Source organism: Crotalus tigris, unplaced genomic scaffold (genome assembly GCF_016545835.1).
Source record: "Crotalus tigris isolate CLP2741 ecotype Arizona unplaced genomic scaffold, ASM1654583v1 scf7180000017605.3043972, whole genome shotgun sequence".
In the NCBI taxonomy this organism is placed as follows: domain Eukaryota; kingdom Metazoa; phylum Chordata; class Lepidosauria; order Squamata; family Viperidae; genus Crotalus; species Crotalus tigris.
The window spans coordinates 675,257-688,149 of NW_024096508.1; the positions used below are offsets into that span (position 1 = coordinate 675,257).

Sequence of the window (12,893 nt, forward strand, 5' to 3'; positions counted from 1 at the left end):
TTCATGATCATAAATTGCAGTGGTCAGTGTCCCAGAGTTATAGACAGATAACTTGTCTCTAACTTTCCTTCATCTCCCCATTGATTTTCCTATTAAACTAAGATTCGTCTGAAGTGGAAAGTTAGGTGTGATTCATGAAACTGTCAGTCAAATTTGGCTATTTTCTACCAAAATTCTTCTCTGGACATTAAATCTTGATCTAACTATTCATGTAGAATTGGAACAGACAGTTTTCCTTTAACTTCTTCAACTGATGCAAGATATAAAACAAGAAAAAAAATAGTTTTTGCCTTTTCACTTATACTTGATATTCAAGGAATGATAAATGTTGCAACAGATGCCTGGACCATAAAGGCAATGTAGTTTAAGCTTATCTCAAATTCTTCCCTTATGGAATCTCATGGTATTTCCTGCTTCCCTTCACCCCTTTGCTTCCCCAATCCCACTCTAGTAGGGTCAGAATGTTTATTCGTTCCTAAGGGAATTTTGTCCTGAGAAAAAGTCAGTCAAGTCAAATTCCATTTTGAATTACTATATTTACAGAGCACGGTGGCCAACTTCACACAGGACTTCACATCACCACCAAAGAAACCATATGATTTACCATATTGTGTAAAAATCCCAGGTTTAGCATGATATTTGATCAATATTTGACATTTGCAATATAATTGTGTAAAAATTAAGAACTAAATCCTCATTATTCTTCCAGCTATTAGGTTTTCTATAGAAATAACAAAGGTGTTTCAGTGATGGCTTTTCTGACTTGAACCAAACCTACTGGAATGGCAACTTCCAAGTATGTCAATCAATTTCAAGAATTCTCAATGAGGGTCATATTGGCTGTGGAATTCTGGGATCTGAAGTCCACACAGTTGGAAATTGCCAAGATTGGGAAACGTACTAGATGCCTACTAACTAAGGAACTTTAGAAATGTATGTTTCTGTGACTCCACCCTGCATTTCTTTGGATAAGGTCCTTTTACAAAGCCCCTATTGGAAAACATCTATCCTTAAACTTAAGAGAAATTTAACTGGGATGAGTTAGGAGTAGAGATCTTCCTATTAAGGCATTCTTTGAAAAAGGCGTATGTTTTAAAATGTCAGCTATTTCAAAAAATGGACGAAAATTCCATCTAAAACCAACTAACCAGCACATGTGATTTCTATGGAGAATTTTCAAAGGCACTTACAAATATTTCCCACTGGAGGGAATGTATTTGAAAATTAAAACATAATACAAAGATGTAGGCTTTCTTACCCTAGCTTTTGAAATCATAATTACTATTAATCCCCATAATGTGGTGGTCATACTTAATGAGGCTGATGGAAATTTTAACTCCAAAAATCTGCAAAACATTAAGTTGTGGGAAAATGTCACACAGAATCTGCACTCCAGAAATCAGTATCCATAGCAAAAGATAAATATATTGTATGGGTGTCACTTTTTCCCTCTTACAAAATTGGGTGAGTTTCATAAAAAATCTGATGTCGCAATATAGATTTTGGTTCATGGGATCCTCTTAGGATTTCTTTTAAGTTTGAAATTGGATGTCCTGAAACCTAGTTTGCGTATATGACTATGCTCTAATTTCTCTTTCAGTATTCTAAACTCCATAATAATACAATTACTTCCCCCAAGATTGCAACTATCTTTATTTCTTCAACCAACTCTTCCCTATTGATTAGAATTGAATCCCTTGCTTTTCAACTTTCTAGAAAGTGAAGCTATGAGCAAGATCAGCAAGAGATTTTGGAAACCTTGCCATCTTGACTTTTCCTAACAATGTCTGAATCTCCCATTATCACTATGTTTTTTGTCCTCCACAAATGTTCTGTAATATGGACCAGGAGACCGTCTGTCTAAGTTGGTGATCTATAGCAACCCCTCTCCCCATATTCACAACATTTTCCCCTTTCTTTCTTATATTCTTATCCAAATAATCTCAACTGTGCCCTCATGCTCAAATTAATGGATTTCCATCAAAATAATAGGACAGGACAGAAGAGAACAGAACAGACCTGATGGAACCCCCAGAACTTCTGGAGGCAAGCCATTCCACTGATTGCCAGGAAATTAAGGTCACTTCTGCTCCACTGGCCTCTGGTGTGTTTCTCTTTGGAATATATTGTACCCTTCAATCCTTGCTTTCCACTAATGAGTTTCATTCTTTACAGCAGTGGTTCTCAACCTTTCTAATGCCGCGACCCCATAATACAGTTCCCCATGTTGTGATGACCCCCAACCACTTATACATCACCGGGTTCCAGGGGCGTGGCCAAAGAAAGGGGGAAAAAGTGGTGGACAGCCTTGTTTGGTGACCCCCGTGAAATGGTTGTTTGACCCCAAATGGGGTCCCGACCCACAGGTTGAGAACCACTGCTTTACAGGGTCCTGTTTGATAATGCATGGAATAAAAGCTCATGGATGGTAGAAATGATAGGAAATGTAGTCCAATGTAACTGGAAAGTATCAAGCATAGGAAGGCTAGTTTACTGTTTTCATAGAGTTTACAAATTATATTTGAAAACTGTGGAAGAAAGAGCAGGGATCTTTTGGGTGTGCCTAATCCAAAAATATTTGGATTACGCTGATGGATTGTCTGCATCAAAAGCTGAATCATTTTGGATATTTCCATAGTAATAGGTGACTCATGAGACTGGAGAAATAGTATGAAAGACACAGAAAGGATGTAAGGAAGAAATCCATCCTGGAACTACTAAGCTGTTGCCTACATTTATTCATGCCTCTGTATGACAGCTGGGATAAGGAACTGTAGCTCACAGGTAGGTTATATGTTTATTTCAGATTAAAATAATAAAAAGGTGAAGGTGCTGTGGTACTTAGCATCAGCTTGATTTATACATTTTATTTATTTGAACATTTTATATGGACACACATCTCACATGTAACTCTGGGCTGTGATAAGTTAACATATCAACAATCATGAAGATAAATAACAATAATAATGATCAGTAGTATACATCACAATGGCCTTGAGATCTGAGTAAAAAAGAAACACAAATGCTATTACTGCAACTCTGTATCTGTCTTGGCAGCCTTACAGAAGTGATTTGCTATTGCTTTTATTTCAGCCTCTGGATTTCCAACCTGGAATTCCTAGATCATCCTCCATCTAAATATTAAGCGATGGCTTTGCTTAATAATTCAATAAAATAATCTGGCACCTGGTTATAAAAGAGATCTGTTGCCTGACAATTATGGTAAATTATCCGGGCTAATTTCTTATGTTCCTTGCCATCACGATCCAGTGGAAAACAATCATCTGGGATGAGAATAATGGGTGATATATATTTCAACCCATCTGAATGCCACCAAGTTAGAAGGGGAAAAGCTCTCCTAAATTGCGCACATCCCATGAATCTAGCATGAACTGTGCAGATACACAACTATGCATTCCTCATACCATACTATAACAAATCGGGTGCAAATATCTGGGTAACCGCTACAAATACAAGGCAAGGAATACAGCGAACTCTGGCTCCTTGGTGCCATCTAGTGGCCATTGAGATTTTTTATTCCCCCCTCCCCGACCAGGCCCACAACTCCCAGAATTCCTTGCCTGAGCGAACCACAAGGCTAAACAGGAACTATGGGAATTGAAGTCCAATAATCTTATAGCCTTAACCTCGGCATAAATTAGCCCGCTCAAACCATTTAATGATATAATGTAAAGAGGCTAAGGAAAACCTTGCTAAGAAAACTGCAGGACATATCCGAGAATCGGAAACGACTGAATGGGGGGGGAAATGCTACATCCTCAGAGTCCGCACCACTGTGGCAAAGCGGTATTTCCTGAGATCACTTTACATGAAGGCAAAATAAACCCCAAAACTCTCCAAAACAGTGATTAGGATGGTGGGGGGGCGGAGGGAAAATTCATCTTCTTGAATGGGAGAAAGCAAACCAACGGAGAAACAACTTGCCAAGCTTCAAAACAATGTTACGCATGCGCGCTTCCGGGTGGACGGTTATATAGCACTTTCCCACCTCGCGAGGGTACGAGATGAGGCTGTACAATGATGGAAGTTTCCGATTGGCCACTTTCATCACCCTTGTGTCTGAAAGGAGGACCCTAGCACCGCCCTCCCGGATTTGCCACGTCGGTTGAATTGCGCCTGCGCGCTGAGAGGGTGAGCTGGAGCTTACCTAGAAGCCGGTAGCGTGGAGTGCGTGCGACGGAGTCCGTGAGGGGGTGAGTGACTGACGTGCGCGCACGGTGATTTGGAGGAGCTGGTGGCGCGGGAAAAGAGGGAAGCTCTCGCGGGCGACCCCCCCCCCCCAGCTCCGTGATCGGCTTCCCCAACGGAAGGTGCGCTCGCCGGGTAACAAGAGCGCCTCTGCCCATGTGCAGAGCGTCTTCCATTCCTCGGGTCTGACTCTGTCCTCGCTAGCGCCTCGTGTCGTTCCTCCTGATTGTGTGAGAGAGAAAGTTTACGCTGAACGGCCAGGCAAGCGCCGCGGTTCAGCCAAAGAACTCCGGCTCCTCCGGAATTCCTCCGGGGTCGGAGCGGAGCTTCGGCGAGGGAGAGTCCTAAGAGGGTCTCTAGCCTCCCGGGTGGTCTTTGGGGCCGAGAGGGCGCTCCGGGTTGCCTGGGATCCCCGACCTCCGCCCCCTCCCCCGCATCCTGGGAGGCATCCTAGTTGAGCCTGGCACGCTAATATTTAACTTATCCTTAAACGCTATAATGGCCTATGTCGCTAGTTGCTTTCTCCCTCTCTTTTCACAGAGGTTTAAGAATCTAAGGGTAGTCAGACTTTTAAATGTTCACCTCTAGTCTATTTGTAATGCTAGTGGGTACATAATGTGAGCCTAGGAAAAGCAGTATTCTCTATCATTTATAATTAGTTTTTACATAACTAGTTAACTCTCAAGTAATTGGCAAATAAGAATGCAGAATTATAGCCGTCCATTTCCTTGTTTATTTTCTCCACCTTTTCCATTGCTGTGTTGTGCACACCAGATGCACAGATTATATTTGTAGCTCAGGATTGAACTGTGGAGACTTTGGTGCTCTCTGAGCTTGGTTGTTTTCTTGCAGAGATTTCATTACCAAATTAGGTAACCTCATCAGTGCTAATAGAGAGTGGATTTTGCTCTTTTTTATATACTAGTCAGTAGATTGCCCTTTTATATACTAGTAGATTGTCAGTATTGGTGGGAGTGGTCTGAGTGGTTCCTTGGTGGAACCAAGCTCAGAGAACATCAAAGCCCCCAGAGATGCTTCCATGTCCTGCAATAAAAGTGTTAATAAGATTATTTTTTATCTTCTGCTTTTAAATCATCCAGAATGGCTTCTCAGAATGAGATGGGTGGCATATAAATTTAAACATTGAAAGAAAATGGCCAATATCCTCAAAATTTCTTTCAGATTAGAGATTTAAAAATAAAATTCCTACAAATATGTATTTCTTCCATGATACATTAAAAGAGTACTTGGTTTCAAAGGTTGCATTGAAATGCAGTAATTAACTGGCAAAGAAACTGCTTTTGTGGTCTTTCAATCCTGGTCTTTGCATGTGGCATTCTGTAATTAAGAGAAGCTGTTCATTCATGGACCATATTGTCTTGCTTGTAGTCTTCTGAAACTACATTTGTGTTCTCCATTCTGTAGTTGGGTAGATGCCTGTGGATTGTAGCAGATGCTCTCTCAACCCCTCCCCCTTATTGTACATAAGATTAAAGAGTTGCTAAGAATGAGCAGTTCTTGGTTCTTAGGTTCAAGTTCGATTTGAAGTCTGAATATCAAGCCTTTTGTGTTTCACCTGTGGTGATTAAAGGAGGAATGTTGGTCATCTTATCTGCTTCACTATCCTCTCAACCATAAAAAGCCCTTCCAATCAGTGATCTTCAAATGCAAAGAATAACTTTTATTTCAGATTTCATCCCCCGGTAACAGTCAAAATCGGTAGTTTTTGAAAAAGCCTGGACAATTGGAGATACTTCTGGTGGCAATCATAGTAAATGATGAAAGGAGCCTCATGATGTAAACACTTGACATCATGCACACATACAAAAAGGGTATGCCTTATGGCATGCCATTTTCATCATTTTAACAAAAATATCCAGTCCTGCCATTAAAAATAATTGTTGCAATTTGCATCATTTTCTAATGTTTACATAAAGATATTGTTGAACATGTTTGCATGTACGTGAACTTTCTCCCCAGAGATGATATTTCATGTGATGAATACTTTAGAATGGAGGAGGTGGCACTACACTGAACTATTGTGTCCTATAGGGCTACATTGGGGTTTTATTATTATTTTTATTTCTTTTTCTCCCATGGATCTCTTTTTGAATTCAGTCTTTCTTTGGTGTCTCGTACCAAGGCAAATGTTGTCCTACCTAGACTGTTTACAGAAGTAGATAGTCCTAATTTCTCTTAATGTAGTATTTTTTCAACATCCTATTGGGTTGGAAAGAATGACAATGTACTCTTGGGTAGAAGTAAATCCCAATGGATTCAGAGAGGTTTATTCCTAAACAGGTGAAGGAAAAAGTGCATTCTCCTACTCTTATAATGCTTACAAGTCATTCTTGACTCTTGGTAACTGCAACTTTCTTGGCAAGATCTTTGGAAGTGATTTGCCCTTGCCTTACCAGAGCTGAATGAGTGACTGGCCCAACATCACTCAGCTGGTTTTGTGCCAATGGTAGGAATATAAATCAGAACCCAAGTCTCTGAGAAGCTAGCTTGGTGTGTGTGTGTGTGTGCACTATTGCACTATTTACTTTCTTTTGCATCATAGCCATCCTCGTCCAACCTTAAATTACTGTAGTCTGATTTTTATTTTAATCAGATGGAATGTATCATAGTTTAATATTTTAATTTTAAAAAGACAATGTATAAATTAAATGAGAGGAATCCTTTTCCCATTCAATTTTACAATATTGGCAAATATGTGAGTTAAGATGTAATTCACTTTCCGTGGTTCTTGCTTCAATTTCAGTTGCCATGATGCCTGCTGCAATAAAAAAACTCGAGAGCACACCAATGTATGATCCTCACCTTCTTGAAGAACTTGATTGGACCCTAAATACTGTGACATTTTCTCCTGTTATTTCTCCTGAGGATCCAGGAGATGGTCTAGTTTTAAGACCTCTTTGCAGTACTGACATCAACAGAGGTATTTATTAATTTTGAATTATGTTTCATAGTTGAATTAAAGGGGAATGATTGGGTCAAATTGCATGTTTACTAACATAAAACTTATAATTGTTAGGTTCCATTAGCAGAGTAAAGAGAATATGCTTCAAAGCACTTGTTCTCTTCATCCAGAGAAAATTCAAAAACAATTCAGATGATAATGACTTTGTGTGGAGAATAACTTCAATTTTTGAAGCTGAGAATATGTAGCATAGAAAAACTTTTTACGAAACTGTGGTCCCCATTCAGCTTAAAAGATATAAAAGAATCTGAATATTCTGGTTTTCTTACAATTGCATGTTCCTAATTTCTTCTATATGTTGATATGATTCTTAAGAGAGGGATCTTGGACTCCTAGTGGACAATCACTTAAATATGAGCCAACAGTGTACTACAGCTGCCAAAAAAGCCAACAGAGTGCTAGGCTGCATTAACAGAGGGAAAGAATCAAGATAACGTGAAGTCTTAATATCACTTTATAACGCCTTGGTAAGACCACACTTGGACTACTGCATCCAGTTTTGGTTACCACGATGTAAAAAAGATGTTGAGACTCTAGAAAGAGAACAGAGAAGAGCAACAAAGATGATTAGGGAACTGGAGGCTACAACATATAAAGAATGATTGTTGGAATTGGGTATGTCTAGTTTAATGAAAAGAAGGACAAGGGGTGACATGATAGCAGTGTTCCAATATCTCAGGGGTTGCAACAAAGAAGAGGGAGTCAAGCTATTCTCCAAAGCACCTGAAGGCAGGACAAGAAGCAACGGATGGAAACTAATCAAAGAGAGAAGCAACCTAGAACTAAGGAGAAATTTCCTGACAGTTAGAACAATAAATTAGTGGAACAACCTGCCTCCAGAAGTTGTGAATGCTCTGAAACACTTAAAAACACTGAAAGTTTTTAAGAAGAGATTGGACAACCATTTGTGTGAAATGGTATAGGGATTCCTGTCTAAGCAGGGGATTGGACTAGAAGACCTAAAAGGTTCCCTTTAACTCAACAACAACAACAATAACAATAATAACAATAGTAGTAGTAATAATAATAAAACAAACAATGAGCATGAAGTGTAGAGGCCACAGATACTACTGATGCAGAATTTGGATGCATTTTTGAACTGAAGCTTTTACTCTCAGCATCTTTAAATATTTTTGTGGGATTTATTGTTTATTACTTTTATGTGGAATATGACGGTGTTGGCTCTATTATATCATTTGTAGAGTTTTATTTTCACTCTATTCTGTATTGATGGCTTTGTCTAAGAACATTCTAAAATATGAAAACATTTTTGTAGGCTTTTTAAAAGTTCTAGGTCAACTGACTGAAACTGGAACTGTTAGCCCCCAGCAATTTCTTGGTAAGTATCTCTAATTTTTTGCTGTTTGGAAAAATGGAAAAGGAAAGTCAGGTTCAGTGGCAGAATCTCTTCATGATTAACTCCTTAAGATACCGTTTTTAAAAGTTTGGAAAAATAATTTACATTACCACTTAAAGCTTCCTGTACTTTGGTCATACGTTGGAAGAGAATAAAACACCTATTTTGCACAGAATCCACCCCTAAAAAAAGACCCATTTTTTATTCTCTGTGTTGCAGGTGGATTGTGGAAGTGAGGGATCAATTGGCTCATAGGCTCCATAGCTCTGGCCTAGATAGCAACTGAAATAATTACATAGTTTCTGGGCAGTCTGCCAGTTTGACCACACTGTCAATGCACATGCTTGCCTTTCCCATAGAATCCTCTCACAATCCTATTCATCTGCTTGTCCCAGTTCAGGTGCAGTGCATCCTGAGCTAGCAAACATGACAGAGCTGCAAGAAAGCCTGATACTGAGGAACTGTTGAATCCATTATCAATAGTATTCGTATTCCTGCCTACATTTCCACAGAAAATTTCGAACACATGCGGAGTTCTGGGGACTACTATGTTACAGTTGTGGAAGACACTAAACTAGGAGAGATTGTAGCTACTGCAACCTTAGTCATAGAACATAAGTTCACTCACTCATGCGCAAAGGTATGTACAAAGAAGAAAAAGTATGCATTCTGGATACATTTTGGAACTTGACCTTTTTAAATAGTATTAACTTATTTTCAGAGGGGCAGAATAGAAGATGTTGTTGTAAGTGGAGATTGCAGAGGAAAACAGCTTGGAAAACTGTAAGTAATTATTCATAATTGTGATCACTTATAATTGAAGAACTGCCTCTTAAATGCTAACAAAATTCTGTGAGCAAACATTCTATATGCCAAACTTCTCTTTCATTAACACTGCTGGTGTCACCTGGCACATAGTTAGCACTTTGCAGATAATTCAAAACTAGTTTCATTCTATCCAGTTGTTTCCCTTTGGGGAACCAAGTTTCCCATCATCTGAAGTTTGCTACACGCTATTCCGATGGCCAAAAATAAGCTGTATTTTCTTAATACATTTTTGAAAGGAATCATGTAGGGCCCAAAAAGTATTGTTTCCAATGCATTGGCAGCTAATGCATAGATTTCCAGTGATTGTTTTTTTTTTTTAAAAAAATCTTTTAATATTTTAAGGGCGATAGCCAATTTGGCCCATCGGGGCTATCATTTGATAGTAGTAGTGGATATAAAAACAGGTATGCCCCATTACTAGTACAGTCTTAAATAGTTGTCCTCACATCCTGCAAATTTAATCTTATTTCTTTTTGTTCTCTCTTTTAAAGATTGATGTCAACTCTTACATTGCTAAGCAAGAGACTAAATTGCTACAAAATTACTCTAGAGTGTATGCCGAAAAATGTAGCTTTCTATACAAAGTTTGGATACTTAGTATCTGAAGAAAACTATATGTGCCTAAGGTTCTTCAATTAAAGAATTTCCTGCTGTCATCTCTTAATCAACTATTGGTGGTGGAGCTTGTACTACTGACTTCTCTTTACAGAAAGCAAATTCCCTGCAAATAAATAATGAATAGATATGAGACTATTCTACAGACTTTGATTTTAGGTTTCCTCGTTACCAAGGTAACCTAAGAAGTTTCCTATTCAGCCCGTACATTGTTTTTGATAGCTAGGACAGGAGCCATCTGTGCAAGGTAAGGATGGTTTCTAGCCCAAAATAAATTTTAATTTGATGGGTTTTGTTTCCTTGCCCTGCATTTTCCTGTAATGTGCTGCTTTTTGTTAGCAGCTAAACAGTGAGTAGTATGTTGAGAATGTTTTTGTAATTTTTTTGTCACAAAGAAAAAACTTACAAGTTTTTCTTTTTACGTTGACCTTTAATGCACTTCAAAATGAATAATTCCTAATATAGATATGTAGCTTGGTTTTATTGGTTCTATTGCACTCACAATGAAGAGAAATTATTACAAGTGGCATTCTATGCTTGGGCTGATATACTGAAATACCTCACCTTCACCTTTCCCAACTTGGTGCCCTTTAAATATGTTGAACCAAAGGTTTTACCATTCCCCAGTCAGTACTGTTTCCCAAAAGTTTGTCTAGACCATTTCACAAATTGAAGCAAAACTTGGGATATGCAAAATCTATCAATTTTTAAATACATACTTTCTGTAAAATATGTTTCACAGGTGTTTTGTGCTTAAAATCTTATTTGCCATTAAGTGTAATTACTGTCTGTTAATGTACTGAGTAGATCCTACAAAAGCCTGACTTTTCATTATGCTTTCATTTTTGTTTTAGGAGAAATAATATAGCACTTTGTTTCATTATACACATACCATGTTCGCTCATCCACCCTCTAAAACAGACCTCCCAACCTTTCCGGGTTGGCGGCCCAAAAGGAAAGGGAGGAGCAGGGAAATGTGCGCATGCACAGGCGCAAAACAGTCATGACAGCAGAGCTAGCGCTCACAAACCTGCAAATGGGCCACTAGCTCCTGCGCACATGTGCAAATGGGCCACTGGCACACGTGCATGCACTCGCCAGCCATTCCCAGTACTGATCTCTGGCCTGTTGGCCACCGGGCCACGGCCCACAGGTTGGGGACCCCTGCTCTAAAAGTAATCAGGGCTATGTCAAAAGTGGGGCGTTTGTGCAGTTTTTAAAGACAGTTCTTAAAGTACAAAGCATCCATATGCCCCTAAAAGTCTTTTAAAAATGCAAAATTCTGTTTGAACAATAAGCACTTCTAAAGGAATGCAGGTAGGCCAGAAGAGTAGCACTTTTAGCACCGCCTGCATATTACTGGATAGTAACAAAAATAACTCCCCATTTCCCTGTAATTTTGAAGGAAATAATTATAATGGGCATTATGAGATTATGTGGTACAAGTCTTCTATAATGATAAGCTTCAAAAATTGAATCACAGATGGCTACAGAAAGTAGGGATAGTCATTCCATCTCATATTTTAAGGTACTCTAATTTTGAAGTTATTTGAATATTTATTCAATATTTTAAAAAATTATTGTAAAATCTAAATAAATGGGGTTTGTGATTATTTTGATGTATTGGTTTTCTTCTTGGTGCCAGATATTTTATACAGATATTTGGGAAATGCTATTAAAATGCATCTGTTTTAAACAAGTATCATTGGATAGTGAATATTAAATTACTTCTCAAACTAAAAGAAGCATTATTGAATTGTACACCTAAACATAAGTTCATTGTCTTGCTGAATCATTCCCTTTGAAAATTGCTGATTCAGTTTCACATATCAATGGAGAAAAGGATACATTTGGTGAATCTATATATTCCCACCTGCCAAGAATATCAAATTTATTTGGGAGAGTCTATAAGTGCTGTTTAATTAGATGCAAGGATTTTCTGCAAAGTTATTTTTTACAGCTCTTCCATGTTTTTCTAAATTCTGTTATTGGATGAATAAGTATATTTCATCAATGTGACTATTCTTCTGCCATCTCCATCCTAAGCAGAATAATCAGTGTTTAAATAAGACTTTCTGATAAGTGGTTTTGGGTAATGAAAGAAAAGGTAAATTTAGTAAATGAATTGCAAACTTCTGCAACTCATTTACTAAACAGACAGAAAAGGGAAAACAGTACCAGCCTTTTTAAAACTTCAAACAAACCATCTAAAGATTTCAGTTTGAGCTGAATGGATATAGATATATATGCTCCACTGATCTCTTGAAGGTTGTATGGGACTAAAGTGTAAATTACAGACACTGGACGTTTTTTCTAAAAACCCACTGCTTTCAATTATATCTAAAAATATTGCTGATTACTTAATTCAGATCTTTGCAGTTTAGCATTTATCAAGAGAATTTGAAGGATACTTCATTGGCAGCAGATATTATTAGGGATGAAAAACAGAATGACATACTGGAAAACAAGATATTGATAACTGAAGGGTCAATGATCATATATTGTTATTTGTCTGCTTGAATCTATTTTGTCGATTCCTACTAGAAAAATGGTCTTACAATGGACTCTTGCCTGGAAGCCAAATGATGTAGATGATGTAGTAGTAGTAGTAGTAGTAGTAGTAGTAGTAGTAGTAGTAGTAGTGGTGGTGTAAGAAGGGACCTTGGAGATCTTCTAGTCCAACCCCCTGCTCAGGCAGGCAGGAAACCCTATACCATTTCAGACAAATGATTGTCTAGTCTCTTCTTAAAAACTTAGAAGACAAAAAACCTTTTTATTTGAAAGAAAATATTAATTTTCTATTTTAATATATCAGTGATAATGATCCCTACTGTTTTTATTTCAAGATAATCACAGTAGTTTTAATCAATTTTCTTCCTGAAGCTTAAACTTGGAAAATGG

The 12,893-nt window shown here is 38.0% G+C and overlaps 1 protein-coding gene across 3 annotated transcripts; it reads left to right on the forward strand.

Moving 5' to 3' along the window:
- Window positions 1-4,086: 4,086 nt before the first annotated feature.
- Window positions 4,087-11,605, forward strand: GNPNAT1 (glucosamine-phosphate N-acetyltransferase 1). 3 transcript variants are annotated; one of them, XM_039320703.1, is made up of 6 exons: window positions 4,087-4,214; window positions 6,974-7,150; window positions 8,469-8,531; window positions 9,062-9,189; window positions 9,271-9,332; window positions 9,869-11,605. In XM_039320703.1, exons 2-6 carry the CDS (start codon window positions 6,979-6,981, stop codon window positions 10,014-10,016), a joined length of 573 nt encoding a protein of 190 aa, XP_039176637.1. In that variant the 5' UTR covers window positions 4,087-4,214; window positions 6,974-6,978; the 3' UTR covers window positions 10,017-11,605. The 3 variants fall into 3 exon arrangements, with proteins under 3 accessions (XP_039176637.1, XP_039176655.1, XP_039176646.1); XM_039320712.1 differs by having other exon boundaries at window positions 4,207-4,331; XM_039320721.1 differs by lacking the exon at window positions 8,469-8,531.
- Window positions 11,606-12,893: the final 1,288 nt, after the last annotated feature.

Bases quoted from the DNA above. Each gene is read 5' to 3' on its own strand.
- GNPNAT1 (XM_039320703.1), top strand. From the start codon at position 6,979: ATGATGCCTGCTGCAATAAAAAAACTCGAGAGCACACCAATGTATGAT. The intron at 9,190-9,270 runs GTATGTACAAAG...ACTTATTTTCAG, and splicing joins TCACTCACTCATGCGCAAAG to AGGGGCAGAATAGAAGATGT. The intron at 9,333-9,868 runs GTAAGTAATTAT...TCTCTTTTAAAG, and splicing joins GGAAAACAGCTTGGAAAACT to ATTGATGTCAACTCTTACAT.